This window comes from Corythoichthys intestinalis, chromosome 7 (genome assembly GCF_030265065.1).
Source record: "Corythoichthys intestinalis isolate RoL2023-P3 chromosome 7, ASM3026506v1, whole genome shotgun sequence".
NCBI classification, from domain to species: domain Eukaryota; kingdom Metazoa; phylum Chordata; class Actinopteri; order Syngnathiformes; family Syngnathidae; genus Corythoichthys; species Corythoichthys intestinalis.
The window spans coordinates 60498763-60517526 of NC_080401.1; the positions used below are offsets into that span (position 1 = coordinate 60498763).

General features: G+C 43.3%; 1 protein-coding gene across 4 annotated transcripts in view; it reads left to right on the forward strand.

Annotated features, from left to right (window-relative positions):
* nfia (nuclear factor I/A) overlaps nt 1-18764 on the forward strand; it is a 130209-nt gene that overhangs the window by 34316 nt on the left and 77129 nt on the right. For all 4 annotated transcript variants that reach the window (XM_057841428.1, XM_057841429.1, XM_057841430.1 and 1 more), the window contains exon 2: nt 13088-13616. In XM_057841428.1, coding sequence (XP_057697411.1) covers nt 13088-13616 — 529 coding nt within the window. The remainder of the gene's footprint in view (nt 1-13087; nt 13617-18764) is intronic.

Sequence of the window (18764 nt, forward strand, 5' to 3'; positions counted from 1 at the left end):
TCCTTCTCCAAAAACTAGAATATTGTGATAAAGTTAATTATTTTCTGTCATGAACTGATAAACATTAGACTTTCATATATTTTCGATCAGGGGTCCCCCAACTTTTTCCTGTGAGGGCCACATAACTTTTCCCTTCTCTGATGAGGGGACGGGGTCAGTTTGTAACTGAAAAAGTGTGACGATTGCAGGAGTGCCTAAATGTAAAAATGTATTGTTTTTCCAGAAAGCCACAATCAAATAACCCTTTCTGGATTCTTCACGGAACAAAAGTAAATAAAAAAAATATATATATAATATAATATGATATAATATAATATATTATAATATAATTAATATAACTAGGGCTGTCAAAATTATCGCGTTAACGGGCGGTAATTAATTTTTTTCATTTTAATCACGTTAAAATATTTGACGCAATTAACGCACATGCCCCGCTCAGACAGATTTAAATGACAGTACAGTGAAATACCCACTTGTTAATTATGTTTTATGGAGTTTTGCCGCCCTCTGCTGGCGCTTGGGTGCGACTGATTTTATAGGCTTCAGCACCCATGAGCATTGTATAAGTAATTATTGACATCAACAATGGCGGGCTACTAGTTTATTTTTTGATTGAAATTTTTACAAATTTTATTAAAACAAAAACATGAAGAGGGGTTTTAATATAGAATTTGTATAACTTGTACTAACATTTATCTTTTAAGAACTACAAGTCTTTCTATCCATGGATCGCTTTAACAGAATGCTAATATTGTTAATGCCATCTTGTTGATTTATTGTTATAATAAAGAAATACAGTACTTATGTACCGTATGTTGAATGTATATATCCATCTTGTGTCTTATCTTTCCATTCCAACAATAATTTACAGAAAAATATGGCATATTTTATAGATGGTTTGAATTGCGATTAATTTTTAAGCTGTAATTAACTCGATTAAAATTTTTAATCGTTTGACAGCCCTAAATATAATATAATATAATATAATATAATAATAACAATATTAATTGAATAGATAACAACCAAGGAACCCTCTCTGGGTTCTTCACAGAAAAAGCCAGGAAATAAATAACACAAGTAAAAAAAAATTTTTTTTTAATTGTTCAGGGGGCCGGACCAAATGTGGAGGCGGGCCATATCCGGCCCGCGGGCCGTAGTTTGAGGACCCCTGTTTTAGCTTCGTTACACACAATTGAAGTACTTCAAGCCTTTTATTGTTTTAATATGGATGATTTTGGCAAAAAAGTCAAGAAAAACCAAAAATCCCTATCTCAAAAAATGAGCATATCCTGAAAAGGTACTCTAAAGAAGCTACTAACCTAATCATCTAAATCAACGAATTCATTCAAAAATCCCCTGCGAAAGATTCCTGAGGCTTTTAAAAACTCCCAGCCTGGTTCATGACTCAAAACCGCTATCATGGGCAAGACTGTCGACCTGACTGCTGTCCTGAAGGCCATCATTAATACCCTCAAGCAAGAGGCTAAGACACAGAAAGAAATGTTCTGAGCGAATAGGCTGTTCCCAAAGTGCTGTATCAAGGCACCTCAGTGGGAAGGAAAAGCAGAAGAGGTGACCGCACCCTAAGAAAGATTGTGTAGAAGGGCCGGTACCTGCAGAAACAGTGGACTGAGTCTGGAGTAGAAACATCCAGCCGTGCACAGGCGCCGCATTCCCCAGGTCAAGCCACTTTTGAACCTGAAACAGCGGCAGAAGTGCCTGAGAGCAGCAGCACTGGACCGTTGCTCAGTGGTCCAAAGTACGTTTTTTTCAGATGAAAGCAAAAAAAATCAAGGTGCCAGAGTTTGGAGGAAGACTGGGGAGAAGGAAATGTCCAGTATCAAGTACCCACAGTCAGTGTGCAATGTCAGCTGCTGGTGTTGGTCAAGGGCAGGGTCGATGCAGCTAGCTATCAGGAGATTTTGGAGCACTACATGCTTCCATCTGCTGAAGAGCTTTATCGAGATGAAGATGTCATTTTTCAGCATGACCTGGCACCTGCTCACAGTGCCAAAACCACTGTACTGACCATGGCATTACTGTGCTGAATTGGCCTGCCAACTCTCCTGATCTGAACCCCATAGAGAATCTGTGGGAGGACGTTGAGAGACACCAGACCCAACTCTGTGGATGAGCCTAAGGCCGCTATCGAAGCAACCGTAACACCTCAGCAGTGCCACAGGCTGATTGAGTGCTTTGCTGATATAATTCATTGAAGGTTGACTTTTCTTGTATTAAACACTTTTTGTATTGGTCAGCTGAAATATGCTCATTTTTTTTGAGATAGGGATTTTTGGGTTTTCTTGACTTTCTTGCCAAAATCATCAATATTAAAACAATAAAAGGCTTGAACTACTGTACTTCAGTTGTGTGTAATGAATCTAAAACATATGAAAGTCTAATATTTATCAGTACATTACAGAAAATAATGAACTTTATCAGAAGGTGCTATTTTTTCAGAAGGACTAGTATATTTTGGGACACTTCCTGTTGATTTGATGGCATTTTTTGGGTCATTTACTGTTAATTGTAGGTCATTACTGGGTTACTTGCTGGATATGGGTCACTTCCTGTAGATTTGAGGGGAAGTTGGGGTCACTTCCCGTAAAGTTTGGGTCATTTCCTGTTGATTTTAGGGCATTTCCGGGTTCCTTCTGGTCTTATCAGTCACTTAGGCAACGTTCATACTGCAGGTCTAAATGCACGAATCCGATTTTTTGTCATATCCGTTTTTTTGGCGTGCCCGTTCAGACTGCCTTTATCCATTGAGACCATTCAAGTATTACGCATGCGCACTAATTCGCAGTCCGACACCCGCTAAGCAAGAAGACCCGCATGCGCAGAACCATCAAAACAAATGACAGACGTCGTCCGTCATTCCAGGGATATCATATTTTGCTTTTCAAAAGGTGGACACAAATAACAGACATAAATAATCCCCGTTTAGGCAAATATTCAAAGTTTAGCATGCACGCACTGTCCGTGCACGTCACACACACATACGGGCAGTTTGTCCCGACTCTCGGCCGTGTTGAAATATTGCTCACTTGGAACAGAGAGAAAACTGAGCATTCTCAGGCTTATCCTCAACCCATTTTTATTTTTTATGACTGTTGTCAAGCTCAGCTCTTCCTCAAAAGCCGTGTTCACTGCAAGCTAGGCGCTAATAACGCACAGATGCATCGCTACGGTAACGACTCTCTCGCTATTTGATGACGTAATTGCTGCATGAAATCCGATATGCGGGACTGGACAGTACAGACCGCCGCGACAGTCTGGAAAAATGTGGCCCAGATCGGATTTAGACCACATACGAAAGTGACCCAGATTGGATTTGAAATGGTCCAGTTCTATGCGACTTGTCACGTTCAGACCGTCAAGTTAATGCCTCACTCGAGTCGGAAAAAGACGAAAAAATCGGATTCGTGCATTAAGACCTGTAGTATGAACGTAGCCTTATTGTAGATTTTGGGTCACTTCCTGTTGATTTTAGGTCAATTTTGGGTCTTTCCCTGTTAATTGTGTAGAGCATTCCCAGGTCCTTTCCTATATTTATATTCACTTCCTGTATATTTTGGGTCACTTCCTGTTGATTTTATTACATTTCTGGGTCATTTCCTGTTGATATTACAGCATTCCTGGGTCATTTCCTGTTAATTTTAGAGCATTTCTGGGTCATTTCCTGTTTATGGGTCACTTCCTGTTGATTTCAGGTTATTTCCAGGTCACTTCCTGTAAATTGTGGGTCATTTCCTGTTGATTTTAGGGCATTTTTGGGTCATTTAATGTTGATTTTAGGTCATTACTGGGTTACTTGCTGTTTATGGGTCACTTCCTGTTGATTTGAGGGGAAGTTGGGGGTCACTTCCCGTAAAGTTTGGGTCATTTCCTGTTGATTTTAGGGCATTTCCGGGTTCCTTCTGGTTTTATCAGTCACTTCTTGTATATTTTGGGTCACTTCCTGTTGATTTTAGGTCAATTTTGGGTCTTTTTCTGGTAATTGTGTAGGGCATTCCCAGGTCCGTTCCTGTATTTATATTCACTTCCTTTATATTTTGGTTCACTTCCTGTTGATTTCCGGGTATTTCCAGGTCACTTCCTGTAAAATTTGGGTCATTTCCTGTTGATTTTAGGGCATTTTTGGGTCATTTACTGCTGATTTTAGGTCATTACTGGGTTACTTGCTGTTTATGGGTCACTTCCTGTTGATTTGAGAGGAAGTTGGGGGTCCCTTCCTGTAAATTTTGGTTCATTTCCTGTTGATTTTAGGGCATTTCCGGGTGCCTTCCGGTCTTAGGTCAATTTAGGGTCTTTTCCTGTTAATTGTGTAGGGTATTCCCAGGTCCTTTCCTATATTTATATTCACTTCCTGTATATTTTGGGTCACTTCCTGTTGATTTGATTACATTTTTGGGTCATTTCCTGTTGATATTACAGCATTCCTGGGTCATTTCCTGTTCATTTTAGAGCATTTCTGGGTCATTTCCTGTTTATGGGTCACTTCCTGTTGATTTCAGGGTATTTTCAGGTCACTTCCTATAAATTTGGAGTTATTTCCTGTTGATTTTGTGGCCCTTACAGCTCACTCTCAGTTGATTTGGGTCAATACCTGTTGATGTTTGGGTATTTCTGGGTCACTTCCTGTTGATTTCAAGCTATTTCTAGGTCACTTACGGTAAATTTTGGGTCCGTCCTGTTAATTTGACACTTCCTGTTTATTTCATGGTATTTTCAGGTCACTTTCTGTAAATTTTGGGTCATTTCCTGTTGATTTTAGGGCATTTCCAGGTCCCTTCCTGTTTATGGCTCACTTCCTGAATATTTTGGGCCACTTTCTGTCGGGTTTAGGGTATTTCTGGGTAATTTCCTGTTGATTTGAGGTCATTACTGGGTCCCTTCCTGTTTATGGCTCACTTCCTGTACATTTTGGGTCATTTCCTATTGATTTCCAGGTAACCTCCTGTCTTATCACTCACTTCTTGTTGATTTTAGGGCTTTTCTAGGTCCATTTGTGGTTATATTCACTTCCCTCATATTTTGGTACACTTCCTGTTAATTTTAGGGCATTTCTGGGTCATTTCTTGTTAATTGTAGGGCATTTCCAGGTCCCTTCCCATTTGTTTTTGTGTTGCTTTCAGGGTATTTTAAGGTCTCTTCCGGTAAATTTTGTGTCCCTTCCTGTGTACAAGTCACTTACTGTTGCTTTCAGGGTATTTCCATGGCACTTTCTTTTAAATTTGGGGTCATTTCCTGTTGATTTTTTTTGCACATACAGGTAACTTTCAGTTGATTTTAGGTGATTTCCGAGTCCCTTTCTGTTTATGTCACTTCCTGCAAATTATGGGTCACCTCCTGTTGATTTCAGGGCATTTCTGGGTCATTTCCTGTTGATGTTAGGTCATTTCCAGGTCACTTCTGGTTGATTTCAGGGTATTTTCAGGTCACTTCCTATAAAAGTTATTTCCTGTTGATTTTGTGGCACTTACAGCTCACTCTCAGTTGATTTGGGTCAATACCTGTTGATATTTGGGCATTTCTGGGTCACTTCCTGTTGATTTCAAGCTATTTCTTGGTCACCTCCGGTAAATTTTGGGTTTGTCCTGTTAATTTGACACTTCCTGTTTATTTCATGGTATTTTCAGGTCACTTTCTGTAAATTTTGGGTCATTTCCTGTTGGTTTTAGGGCATTTCCAGTAGGAGTGAGAACCTCTTGTTACCTCACGATACGATACGATTTGCGATTCAAAGCTCACGATAACGATGATCTGACGATATGGCGATACAACGATGATCAATACAATGGTTGGGAAAGCATTCTAGCATATTCTACAAAAAACTAATAAACAGAAAAACAAACTTCTGCTGTGAATTGGAATAAGTTTATCATGAGTGGACGTCCAATCCATTTGAAGTGGGAGGGTGGCAGCGAATGAACAAATGTTCATTCGCTGCCACCCTCCCACTTCAAATGGATTGAACGCCTATGGCCGTCATTGGCAGCCAATGCCAGGCAATGAGGTCATTTTGGGCCATTTAAGGTCATTTACCTGTTGATTTTCAGTTACTTCCCTGAAAATCAGACAGAATGACTGCGAATGCCCTGGTTTCGAATTAATGCTGCAACAATTAATCGATTAATTCGAGTATTTGATTCGAAAAAAAGATTCAGATTAAATTTTGTTGCTACGAGTATTCGTTTAATTAAAGTGGCGTCGAAATGGTCTGTTTTGAAAGTGTTTGCATTTATTTTTTTATTGATTTGGGTGGATACACGGCCCTCTAGTCTACCTCATTTCACATGGCTGAATCCATCTGCTCCCTGTTAAGACCAACATAAGCTAAGTTTTTCTTTGAGCTAATGAATTTTTTGAATGCATTCATAATTTAGTTTAAAGGTATATTTAGCCATTTTTTGTGTGTCTGAGCCATTTTTTAAGAACATTGTAAAAAAGCGTTAGCATTTTATAGCATTTAAGCAAACGGACTTCTGCTATCTAAGTTAGCCAATTATTCTTTTGTTGTACATAGATCCTCTTTTCTCAGGTAAAAATTTTTATGTTCCTTATCCGATTGCTCGAATATTCGAACTAAATAGTTCATCATTAATCGACTACTAAAATAATCGATAGCTTCAGCCCTATTTCGAATGAACGAACGTTTCCAGTCTAAATGGATTGGGCGTCGAGCACTGTCAATGGTAGCCTTAGTTACCTGAGACGCTATTATGGTGGAAGATTTTGTTAGCAACTTGTTGGTCCCTTTTTATTTATTTATTGATTTTTTTTGTTTTTTTTAACATGCCACCTTTTTACGATATCGCGATTCTTGGCAGGAGCATATCGATAATCTTTTGGGATCACGATATATCACCATTTCAATATTTTGTCACACCCCTAATTTCCAGGTTCCTTCCTGTTTATCGCTCACTTCCTGATGATTTCATGGTATTTTTAGGTCACTTCCTGTTAATATTTGGTCACTTCCTAAAATCAACAGGAAGTGACCCAGAAATGAACGAATGAACATTCATTGGCTCCTCCCGGTCCAAAGAAATGGAGCGTCTAGCACCATCAATGGCAGCCGCATAAGTTAAATGAAAGTATTTTAAAAAAAAAACAACAACAAAAACAAGCATCTCCTCTTTCTTTTTTGGCGCTTTGAATGTGACAGAAGGTAAAATGGGCCCTTGAAAAATGCGTCAAAAACAGCTGCCGGTCAGCGAGTTAATGACGGGGAAAAAAGCCGCCAACATGAGGAGCATTAAAGAAGCTAACCGTGTTAGCATCAGAGAGCCAGCTGCGCACCCGTTTTGGGCACCGCCCCCCCATCTGAAGGGACCCCCCCCCCCCCGGTGGCGGGTGGGCCTCAATACGACACAACGGCACATTGTTCCTTGTTGGCGCAGCTCCAAGCAGACGCGTTGGTCTCCTAAATCCCACAACACACACGTGTGTGTTTGAGTGTGTGCGGCACACACACTTACGCGCACATTCCTGGAGTGAGTGTGCGGCCGGCACAGCGTGGAAGTCGGCTTGAGTGACATTCCAACATTCCTGAAAGAGCCTCGTTTCACTTCCTGACTCGCTACTCGCATTTTACACTCCAATCGCTCGCCAAGTTTGCGCTTTTTCACTCGCTAAATGGTTGTCTGCCGTTGACGACGAAAGACGTCCAATCCATTTGAAGCGGGAGGGCGAATGCATTCACTGGTAGAACCCCCGTTTCACACGGACTGGTCGTCTACTCGTGATAAAACTAATTTTAATTCAAGGTAGAAACATGAAAAGACCTCTTGTTGCCCCTACCAATATGGCCGCCCTGAGGCGACGTTCTCGTCCAAGTCGATGCATTAGCATTCAAATGATGTCATAACTAGCGTATTAGCTTATTTCTCAATTTAAGCAATGTCAGCAGCTGCTTTCGTCAGCGGCTGCCATTGACAGCAATAGATGTCCAATCCATTTGAAGCGGGAGGCCGAATGCATTCGCTGCCAGAACCCCCGTTTCACACGGATTGGATGTCTACTTGTGATAAAAGCTAATTTTAATTCAAGGTAGAAGCATGAAAAGACCTCTCGTTGCCCCTACCAATATGGCTGCCCTGAGGCGAGGTTCCGATCCAAGTCAATGCATTATCATTCGAATGAAGTCATAACTAGCTTATTTCTCAATTTTTGCAATGTCAGCAGCTGCTTTCGTCAGCGGCTGCCGTTGACGGCACTAGACGTCCAATCCGTTAGAAGCACGAGGGTTGGCAACGATTGAACTCGCTGCCATCCCTCCCACTTCAAATGGATTGGACGTCTACTCGAGATGAACTCATTTTAATTGACAGCAGAAGCATGAAAAGAGCATTCATTGCCCCTATCAAAATGGCTGCCGTGAGGTGACGTTCCCATTGAAGTCAATGCATTGGCATACAAATGAAGTCATAACTAGTTTATTTCTCAGTGTAATCAATGTCAGAGCAGCTGCTTTTTAGTCAGTGGCTGCCATTGACGGCACTATGCGTCCAATCCATTGTAAATGGGAGGGCTGGCCATGAATGAACTCGCTGCCATCCCTCCCACTTCAAATGGATTGGACGTCTACTAGAGATGAACTCATTTTAATTGACGGCAGAAGCATGAAAAGAGCTTTCATTGCCCCTACCAATATGGCCGCCCTGAGGCAACGTTTCGATCCACGTCAATGCATTATCATTCAAAGAAAGTCATAACTAGCTTATTTCTCAGTTTTAGCATTGTCAGAGCACCTGCTCTTTAGTCGGCAGCTGGCATTGACGGCACTAGACGTCCAATCCATATGAAGCGGGAGGGTTGGCAACGATTGAACTCGCTGCCATACCTCCCGCTTCAAACGGATTGGACGTCTACTCGAGATGAACTCATTTTAATTGACAGCAGAAGTATGAAAAGAGTATTCACGGCCCCTACCAAAATGGCGTATGGGCGGCCATGTTGGTAGGGGCAACGTTCCCATCAAAGTCAACGCATTGATATTAAAATAAAGCCATTTACTCCGTTAGCTGCTATTGACAGTGCTAGACGTCCAATTCTTTGTGGGAGGGTTGGCATCAAATGAATGAACATTAGTTCTCTGTCAAACCTCCCGCATCAAATGAATTGGACGTCTACTAGTGATCAATTCATTTCAATTTAAGGTATAAGCATGTAAAGAGCTTTCATTGCCCTTACCAAAATGGCCACCCTGAGGTGACATCCCTATTCAAGTCAATGCAAGTCAGAACTACCTTATTTCTCAATTTTAGCTATGTTAAAACAGCTGCTCTTTAGTCAGTGGCTGCCATTGATGGCACTAGACGTCCAATCCATTTGAAGCGGGAGGGTTGGAAACAAATGAACTCGCTGCCATCCCTCCCACTTCAAATGGATTGGACGTCTACTAGAGATCATATCATTTCAAATGACAGCAGAAATGTGAAAAGAGCATTCACGGCCCTTACCAAAATTGCCTAAGAGCGGCCATGTTGGTAGGGGCAATGTTCCCATCAAAGTCAACACATTGACATTAAAGCTATTCACTCCGTTGGCTGCTATTGACGGCGCTGGACGTCCAATTCTTTTGAAGTTGGAGGGACTGGCACTGAAAGAATGAACATTACTTCTCTGCCAGCCCTCTCGCATCAAATTTGGCGTCTACTAGTGATAAACTCATTTCCATTCAAGGTATAAAAACACGAACAGTTTTCATTGCCCCTACCAAAATGGATGCCCGAGGTGATGTTCCCAGCCAAGTCAATACAAGTCAAAAGTAGCTTATTTCTCAATTTTATATGTCTAAGCATCTGCTATTCAGTAAGTGGCTGCCAATGACGGAGTAAACGTCCAATCCATTTGGAGCGGGAGGGTTAGGCACCGAATGAATGAAAATTAGTTCTCTGCCACCCCTCCGCATCAAATGGTTTGGACGTCTACTAGTGATAAACTCATTTCACTTCAAGGTATAAGCATGAGTTTTCATTGCCCCTACCAAAATGGCCGCCCTGAGGTGACGTTCCCATCCAAGTCAATGCAAGTCAAAACTAGCTTATTTCTCAATTTTAGCAATGTCAGAGCAACTGCTCTTTAGTCAGAGGCTGCCATTGACGGCACTAGACATCCAATCCATTTGAAGCGGGATGGTTGCCAGCGAACGAACGTGCTTTCATCCCACATTGAATCTCAATTAATTGCGATTAATCTACTTGTTGATGAATATGATGCGATTTCTTTGAAACTTTAGATGAATATGGTTGGTTAATAGGTTTTGGTGACAATAGGCCCTAGACCAATACTTTACCCTAGACTTAACTGGACACGAGTATTGCAGATATTGCGATAACTAGATTGAAACCTTTGCTACTTTATGTAAGTCATTTAATATTGTGAATCAACCGTTAAAGTTCTTCAAATTACTCCCGTTACTCCATAATTTCCCTTCTGTCTACTTTCGACATGTGAAAGTTTTTAAACTGTTTCATCAAAGATAGATTCAAGTCATGATTTTGTTTTAGAAAAAAAGTGACTCACCGTAGTTTCGCAACAACAGAGCCTTCCTGAGAAGCCTACTGCTTTAAGATGGCGGCTGTTTACCAACACCGGCGACTCTGTCATTATACATCTAGTTCATCAATTCATATGACATCTACCGAACCATCATGTTGGCGTAGTTTGTAGTAAGGTGGGCGTTATTTGTAGCAACTGGGCGTAGTTTGTAGCAGCTGTCGGCTGCAAGGTATTATTGTTGATTTCGGGGCATTTCGAGTTCACTTCCTGTTCCTAATGGGTCACTTCCTGTTGATTTGGGGGCATTTCAGGTTCACTTCTTATACATGTTGGGTCTCTTTCCTTTGGTTTTGAGGCATGGCAGACCTCCTGGAGATCTCGGGTGGATACCTGTTTATTTCAGGGTATTTCGGGTTCACCTCCTGTTCATATTTGGGTCACTTCCTGTTAATATTTGGGTCACTTCCTGTTGATTTGGGAGGTATGGGGAAATCACTTCCTGTTAATTTGGAGGCATCTTGGACTCTGTAGATATCAAAGATGTCAAATCCTGTTGATTTGTGGGCATTTTGGGTTTACTTCCTGTTCATTTTGGGTCACTTCCTGTTGATTTGGGTGGATTTCGGGTTCAATTGCTGTACGTATCGGGTCACTTCCTGTTGATTTGAGGGGAATTTCGATATCACTTCCTGTACACATTGAGTCACTCCTGTCGATTTTGGGGGAATTTCGGGTTTACTTTCTTGTATATATCGGGTCAATTCCTGTTTATTTTGGGGCATTTTGGGTTCACTTCCTGTTCATATTGGGTCACTTCCTGTCTATTTTGATGCATATCTGACTTCCTGTACATATTGGGTCAATTCCTGTTGATTTTTAGAGGATTTAGGGATCACTTCCGGTACATATTGGGTCACTTACAATAACGTTGAGGGAATTTTTGGATCACTTCCTGTTGATTTGGGGGGATTTCGGGTATTATTCTTGTAAATATCGGGTCACTTCCTGTTGATCTTGAGGCATTTCAGACTTCCTGTAGATATGGGGTAAATTCCTGTTAATTTTGGAGTATTTTGGGTTCACTTCCTGTTCATTTTGGGTCACTTCCTGTTGATTCGGGGGCATTTTGGGTTTACTTCCTGTAAATATTGGGTCAGTTACTGTTGATTTGAAGGCATGTCAGACTCTGTACATATTGGGTCACTTCCTGTTTATTTTGGGGCATTTTTGGTTTACGTCCTGTTCATTTTGGGTCACTTCCTGTTGATTTGGGGGATTTCGGATTTACTTCCTGTAAATATCGGGACACTTCCTGTTGATTTGGAGGCATCTCGGACTCTGTAGCTATTGGGTCAATTCCTGTTTATTTTGGGGCATTTTGGGTTCATTTCCTGTTCGTTTTGGGTCACTTCCTGTTAGTTTGGATTTTGGGATAACTTCCTGTACATATCAGGTAACTTCCTATTGATTTGAGAGGATTTCTGGGTCACTTCCTGTACATACAGTATTGGGTCATTTCTTGTTGATGTGAGGGGATTTCAGGGTCACTTCCTGTACATATTGGGTCGCATCCTGTTGATTTTATGGCACTTCGGGTTCACTACCTGTTCATATTTGGTCACTTCCTGTTGATTTTGAGGCATCTCGGACTTCCTGTAGATATCGGGTCAATTCCTGTTTATTTTGGGGCATTTTGGGTTCACTTCCTGTTCATATTGGGTCACTTCCTGTTGATTTGGGGGGATTTCCGTTTTAATTCCTGTTCATTTTGGGTCACTTCCTGTTTATTTGAGGGGATTTCAGGGTCAGTTCCTGTTTATTTTGGGGGATTTCAGGTTCACTTCCTGTTCATATTGGGTCACTTCCTGTTGATTTGGGGGGATTTCAGGGTCACTTCCTGTTGATTCTGAGGCATCTCATACTTCCTGTAGATATCGGGTCAATTCCTGTTTATTTTGCGGCATTACGGGTTCACTTCCTGTTCATATTGGGTCACTTCTTGTTGATTTGGAGACATTTTGGGTTCAATTCCTACTGTTGATTTTGAGGCACCTTGAACTTCCTGTACATATTGGGTCACTTTCTGTTGATTTGAGGAAATTTTGGTGTCACTTCCTGTATATATAGGGTCACTTCCTGTTGATTTGGGGGGAATTCGTGGTTACTTCCTGTAAATATCGGGTCACTTCCCTTTTGATTTGGAGGCATCTTGGACTCTGTAGATATCGGGTCAATTCCTGTTGATTTGTGGGCATTTTGGGTTCACTTCCTATTCATTTTGGGTCACTTCCTGTTGATTTGGGGGGATTTCGGTTTCAATTCGTGTACATATCGGGTCACTTCCTATTGATTTGGGAGGATTTGGGATCATTTCCTGTTGATTTGGGTGGATTTTGGGTTTAATTCCTGTACATTTTGGGTCACTTCCTGTTGATTTTGAGGAATCTCAGACTTCCTGTAAATATCGGGTTAATTGCTGTTTATTTTTGGGCTTTTCGAGTTCACCTCCTGTTTATATTGGGTCACTTCCTGTGTGTCTGTGGGTCAAAGTTAACATTGGATTTCTGTCCGCCAACAGGACGAGTTCCACCCGTTCATCGAGGCGCTGCTGCCGCAGGTGCGCGCCTTCGCCTACACGTGGTTCAACCTGCAGGCCCGGAAGAGGAAGTACTTCAAGAAGCACGAGAAGCGCATGTCCAAGGAGGAGGAGCGGGCGGTGAAGGACGAGCTGCTGGGCGAGAAGCCCGAGGTCAAGCAGAAGTGGGCCTCGCGCCTGCTGGCCAAGCTGCGCAAGGACATCCGGCCCGAGTTCCGCGAGGACTTTGTGCTGTCGGTGACGGGCAAGAAGGCGCCCTGCTGCGTCCTCTCCAACCCCGACCAGAAGGGCAAGATGCGGCGCATCGACTGCCTGCGGCAGGCCGACAAGGTATGGCGCCTGGACCTGGTCATGGTCATCCTCTTCAAGGGCGTCCCGCTGGAGAGCACCGACGGCGAGCGCCTGGTCAAGTCGCCGCGCTGCGCCAACCCGGGGCTCTGCGTCCAGCCGCACCACATCGGCGTCTCCGTTAAGGAGCTGGACCTCTACCTGGCCTACTTCGTCCGAGCCGGTCAGTTCCGCCTCGCCGCCGTCGTTTGTCCCGTTCTGACGGGAGGGTGCCATTTAAATCGAGGGGTGGCGAACTGCGCCCCGCATCTGGCCCGGATCCGGCCTGCCGCTTCGTGTTTTTGGCTAATGTCGAATTGATGTAAAATGTACGCACTCCGGAAAGCAACAGAATATTTGGAAATATACTAGAGAATGCCATTTCTGAGGATATTGCCATGGTAGCTTCGCTGTGATGATTATGATATCCTGTTGATTTTCAGGCATTTCGGGGTCACTTCCTGTCAATATCGGGTCACTTCCTGTTGATTTTGAGGCATTTTGTAGTCGCTTCCTGTTGATATCGGCTCCCCATCTGTTAATTTTGGGACATTTCAAGGTCTCTTCCTGTCAATTTTGGGACATTACAGGGTCACTTCCTGTTGATTTTGTGGCATTTCAGGGCCACCTTCCTATTGATTTGGCGACATCACAGGATCAGCTTTTTGGGGTCACTTCCTGTTGATATCAGTTCACTTCCTGTTGATTTGGGGGTATTTTGGAGTCACTGCTTGTAGATATCGGGTCCCTTTCTGATCATTTCCAGACATTGCAAGGTCACTTCCTGTTGGTTTTGAAGCATTTTTGGGTCACTTCCTGTTGATTTACAGGCATTTCAGAATGACTTCTTGTTGAGATCAGGTCACTTCCTTTTGATTTTGAGGCATTTCGGGGTCACTTCCTGTTGATTTTCAGGCATTTCGGGGGTCACTTCCTATCAATATCGGGTTACTTCCTGTTGATTTTGAGGCATTTTGGAGTCGCTTCCTGTTGATATCGGGTCCCCTTCTGTTAATTTTGGGGTCACTTCCTGTTGATTTGGGGGCATTTTATTCTGAGGAGCTTTCGGTGTCGCTTTCCGAATTTTTCTAAATTTCAATGTTAGCTTTGCTGTGATGGTTGTTAGATCGGGTCACTTCCTGTTGATTCTAGGGCATTTCGGGGTCACTTCCAATTAATATCGGGTCACTTATTGTTGATTTGGGGGCATTTGGGGGTCACTTCCTGTTGATGTCAGGTCACTTCCTGTTCATTCAGGAGCAATTCAGGGTCCCTTCCTGTTGATATCCAATCACTTCTCGTTGATTTAGGGCAATTTTGGGGTCACTTCCTCTTGATGTCAGGTAACTTCCTGTTTATTCGGGAATATTTTAGGGTCACTTCCTGTTGATATCAGTTCACTTTCTGTTGATTTTGGGGGCATTTTGAGTATTTGACGCATTTTTTATTTTGAGGAATTTCGGTGTCGCGTCCTGTTGAAAGAGGGCACTTCCTGTTAATTTATGGGCATTTCGGGGTCACTTCCTGTTGATATCAGTTTACTTCCTGTTGATTTGGGGGCATTTCAGGTTTACTCCTTGTTGATATTGGTTCACTTCCTGTTGATATGGGGTTAGTTTAGGGTCCCTCCCTGTTGAATTGGGAGCATTTCAGGGTCACTTCCTGTTGATATCAGTTCAGTCCCTGTTGATTTGGGGGCATTTCGGGGTCACTTCCTGTAGATATCGCGTCACGTCCTGTTGATTTAGGGCCATTTTGGGGTCACTCCACATTTATTTGGGGCATTTGAGGGTCACTTCCTGTTGAAAGAGGTCACTTCCTGTTGATTCTAGGGCATTTCAGGGTCAATTCATGTTGATTTGGGGGCATTTCGGAGTCACTTCCTGAAGATATTGGGTTACTTCCTGTTGATTTAGGGGCCATTTCGAGGTCACTTCCCGTTGATATCTGTTCACTTCCTGTTGATTTGAGGTCACTTCCTCTTAATATCAGGTCACTTCCTGTCAATGGAATGGTAAATAGGGCCATTGGAAATGAATGGGAATTTTTTTTTGATTGGAAATGAATAGGCAAATTTTTAAATTGGAAATGAATGGGCAAATTTTGGGGGAATCGTATATTTAGAAAGCCCGTGTCAAGTGGGGATTCTGGTCATTTTGGTTTATGAATGGTGGCAGTGTGTCAAACGGTTTTGGCAGCCCCAAGATGGACAGGAAGTGAGACAAAATCAACAGGAAGTGACCCTTATGCACCCTAAATTAAACAAGAAATTGATCCATTACCTGCCATTCATTTCAAATGGGAGGGCAGACTGACGTTTCAGTGAGATTGACGGCGCGAGACGTCCAATCTATCTGAACTGGGAGGGGAAGTTAGCGCATTTGATCTCTTTAAGAATGAAGACTATTAGCCTATAAAGCATCCCCGCTGCACCCTTGAAAGGCGGCGCTGACCCGAGGACGCGGAGGGCGGGGCCAAATGAATTGCTCTGCGGACCATTACGACCAAGAGGAGGAGGAGGATCATTACGAGGAGCGAGGAGGACCTGTCCTACCTGCGCTGACTCAGCAGCTGCGCTCAGTCCATCCGTCTAATGGACGCACGGACCAGACCCAATTTCATTAGCGGGAAGCCGCACTGCCCGCGTGCGTGCGCGCGCGCGGACACGCGGCGGCGGTGTCTCCGCTTGCGTTGACCCCCGCCGTCCTTGCGTGGAAACCCCGTCCATCAGCGGGACATTTGTTTGTTTGTCCTACAAACATGTAGTGCACACAGTTTATGGGTCATTGATGAGGCTTGAAAATGGACGTCCAATTAGACTAGGGTGCAGTCCAAAGGGATTGGACGTGTACCTGAAAGATGAGCATTGATAGCCAGTCCTTCCTCCCAGTTCAAATGTTTTGGACATGTATCTTTGTCAATGTCGGGCAATGAGTTCATTTTGGGTCACTTCGCTGTTAAAGTTAGCCTACTTTCGGGTCACTTCCTGTTGATTTTGGGGCATTTCGGGATCACTTCCTGTACATTTTGGCTCAATGCCTGTTGATTCTAGGGCATTTCAGGGTTACTTCCTGTTGATTTTGGGGTATTTGTGCATCATTTCCTGTTGATTTTAGATCAATTCCTGTTGCTTTTAGGGCATTTCAGTGTCACTTCCTGTACATTTTGGGGCATTTCTGGCTCACTTCCTTTACATTTTTGCTCAATTTCTGTTGATTTTAGGTCATTACAAAGTCACTTCCTGTTCATTGGTTACTTCCTGTTGATGTTGGGGTAATTCTGCATCACTTCCTGTACATTTTGGCTCAATTCCTGTTGATTCTAGGGCATTTCAGGGTCACTTCCTGTTAATTTTGGGGTATTTCTGCATCATTTCCTGTTGATTTTAGATCAATTCCTGTTGCTTTTATATGGTGTTAAATCAAGGCCAAAAGTCCTGTAATCTGAAAAAAAAAGAAACGATTGAAAAAAAAAATGTTTGAAACGTTTAAAACGTAAACATTCAGTTTCAAACATTTTTTTTTTCAATCGTTTCTTTTTTTCAGATTATAAAACTTTTGGCTGTGATTTAACACCATACTTTTTGGGCATTTCAGTGTCACTTCCTGTACATTTTGGGGCATTTCTGGCTCACTTCCTTGTCATTTTTGCTCAATTTCTGTTAATTTTAGGTCATTACAAAGTCACTTCCTGTTCATTGGTCACTTCCTGTTGATGTTGGGGCATTTCGGGATCACTTCCTGTACATTTTGGCTCAATGCATGTTGATTCTAGGGCATTTCAGGGTCACTTCCTGTTGATTTTGGAGTATTTCTGCATCATTTCCTGTTGATTTTAGATCAATTCCTGTTGTTTTTAGGGCACTTCGGTGTCACTTCCTGTACATTTTGGGGCATTTCTGGCTCACTTTCTTGACATTTTTGCTCAATTTCTCTTCATTTTAGGTCATTACAAAGTCACTTCCTGTTGATGTTGGGGTAATTCTGCATCACTTCCTGTTGATTTTAGATCAATTCCTGTTGTTTTTAGGGCACTTCGGTGTCACTTCCTGTACATTTTGGGGCATTTCTGGCTCACTTCCTTGACATTTTTGCTCAATTTCTCTTCATTTTAGGTCATTACAAAGTCACTTCCTGTTCATTGGTCACTTCCTGTTGATGTTGGGGTAAATCTGCATCACTTACTTTTGATTTCAGGTCACTTCCTGTTTATTTTAGATTAATTCATGTTGCTTTTAGGGCTTTTCAGAGTCACTTCCTGTTCATTTCGGGTCACGTCTTGTTAATTCTGGGCCATTTCCACATTACTTCCTATTGATTTGCGATCACTTCCTGTACGTTTTGGCTCGATTTCAGTTGATTTTAGGGCATTTCAAAGTCCATCCATCCATCCATCCATTATCTTCCGCTTGTTCCGGGGTCGGGTCGCGGGGGCAGCAGCTTTAACAGGGAAGCCCAGACTTCCCTCTCCCCAGCCACTTCAACCAGCTCCTCCGGCGGGATCCCAAGGCGTTCCCAGGCCAGCCGAGAGACATAGTCTCTCCAGCGTGTCCTGGGTCGTCCCCGGGGCCTCCCGCCGGTGGGACATGCCCGGAACACCTCTCCAGGGAGGCGTCCGGGAGGCATCCGAACCAGATGCCCGAGCCACCTCAGCTGGCTCCTCTCTACGCGGAGGAGTAGCGGCTCGACGCCGAGTCCCTCCCGGATGACCGAGCTTCTCACCCTATCTCTAAGGGAGAGCCCGGACACCCTGCGGAGGAAACTCATTTCGGCCGCTTGTATCCGGGATCTTGTTCTTTCGGTCACGACCCAAAGCTCGTGACCATAGGTGAGGGTAGGAACGTAGATCGACTGGTAAATCGAGAGCTTTGCCTTTCGGCTCAGCTCCTTCTTCACCACTACGGACCGGTGCAGCGTCCGCATTACTGCAGACGCCGCACCGATTCGCCTGTCGATCTCCCGCTCCCTCCTACCGTCACTCGTGAACAAGACCCCAAGATACTTGAACTCCTCCACTTGGGGCAGGATCTCATCCCCGACCCGGAGAGGGCACTCCACCCTTTTCCGACTGAGGACCATGGTCTCGGATTTGGAGGTGCTGATCTTCATCCCAACCGCTTCACACTCAGCTGCGAACCGCTCCAGTGAGAGTTGGAGGTCACGGCTTGATGAAGCCAACAGCACTAAATCATCTGCAAAAAGCAGAGATTCAATGCTGAGGTCACCAAACCGGACCCCCTCAACGCTTCGGCTGCGCCTAGAAATTCTGTCCATAAAAGTTATGAACAAAATCGGTGACAAAGGGCAGCCTTGGCGGAGTCCAACCCTCACTG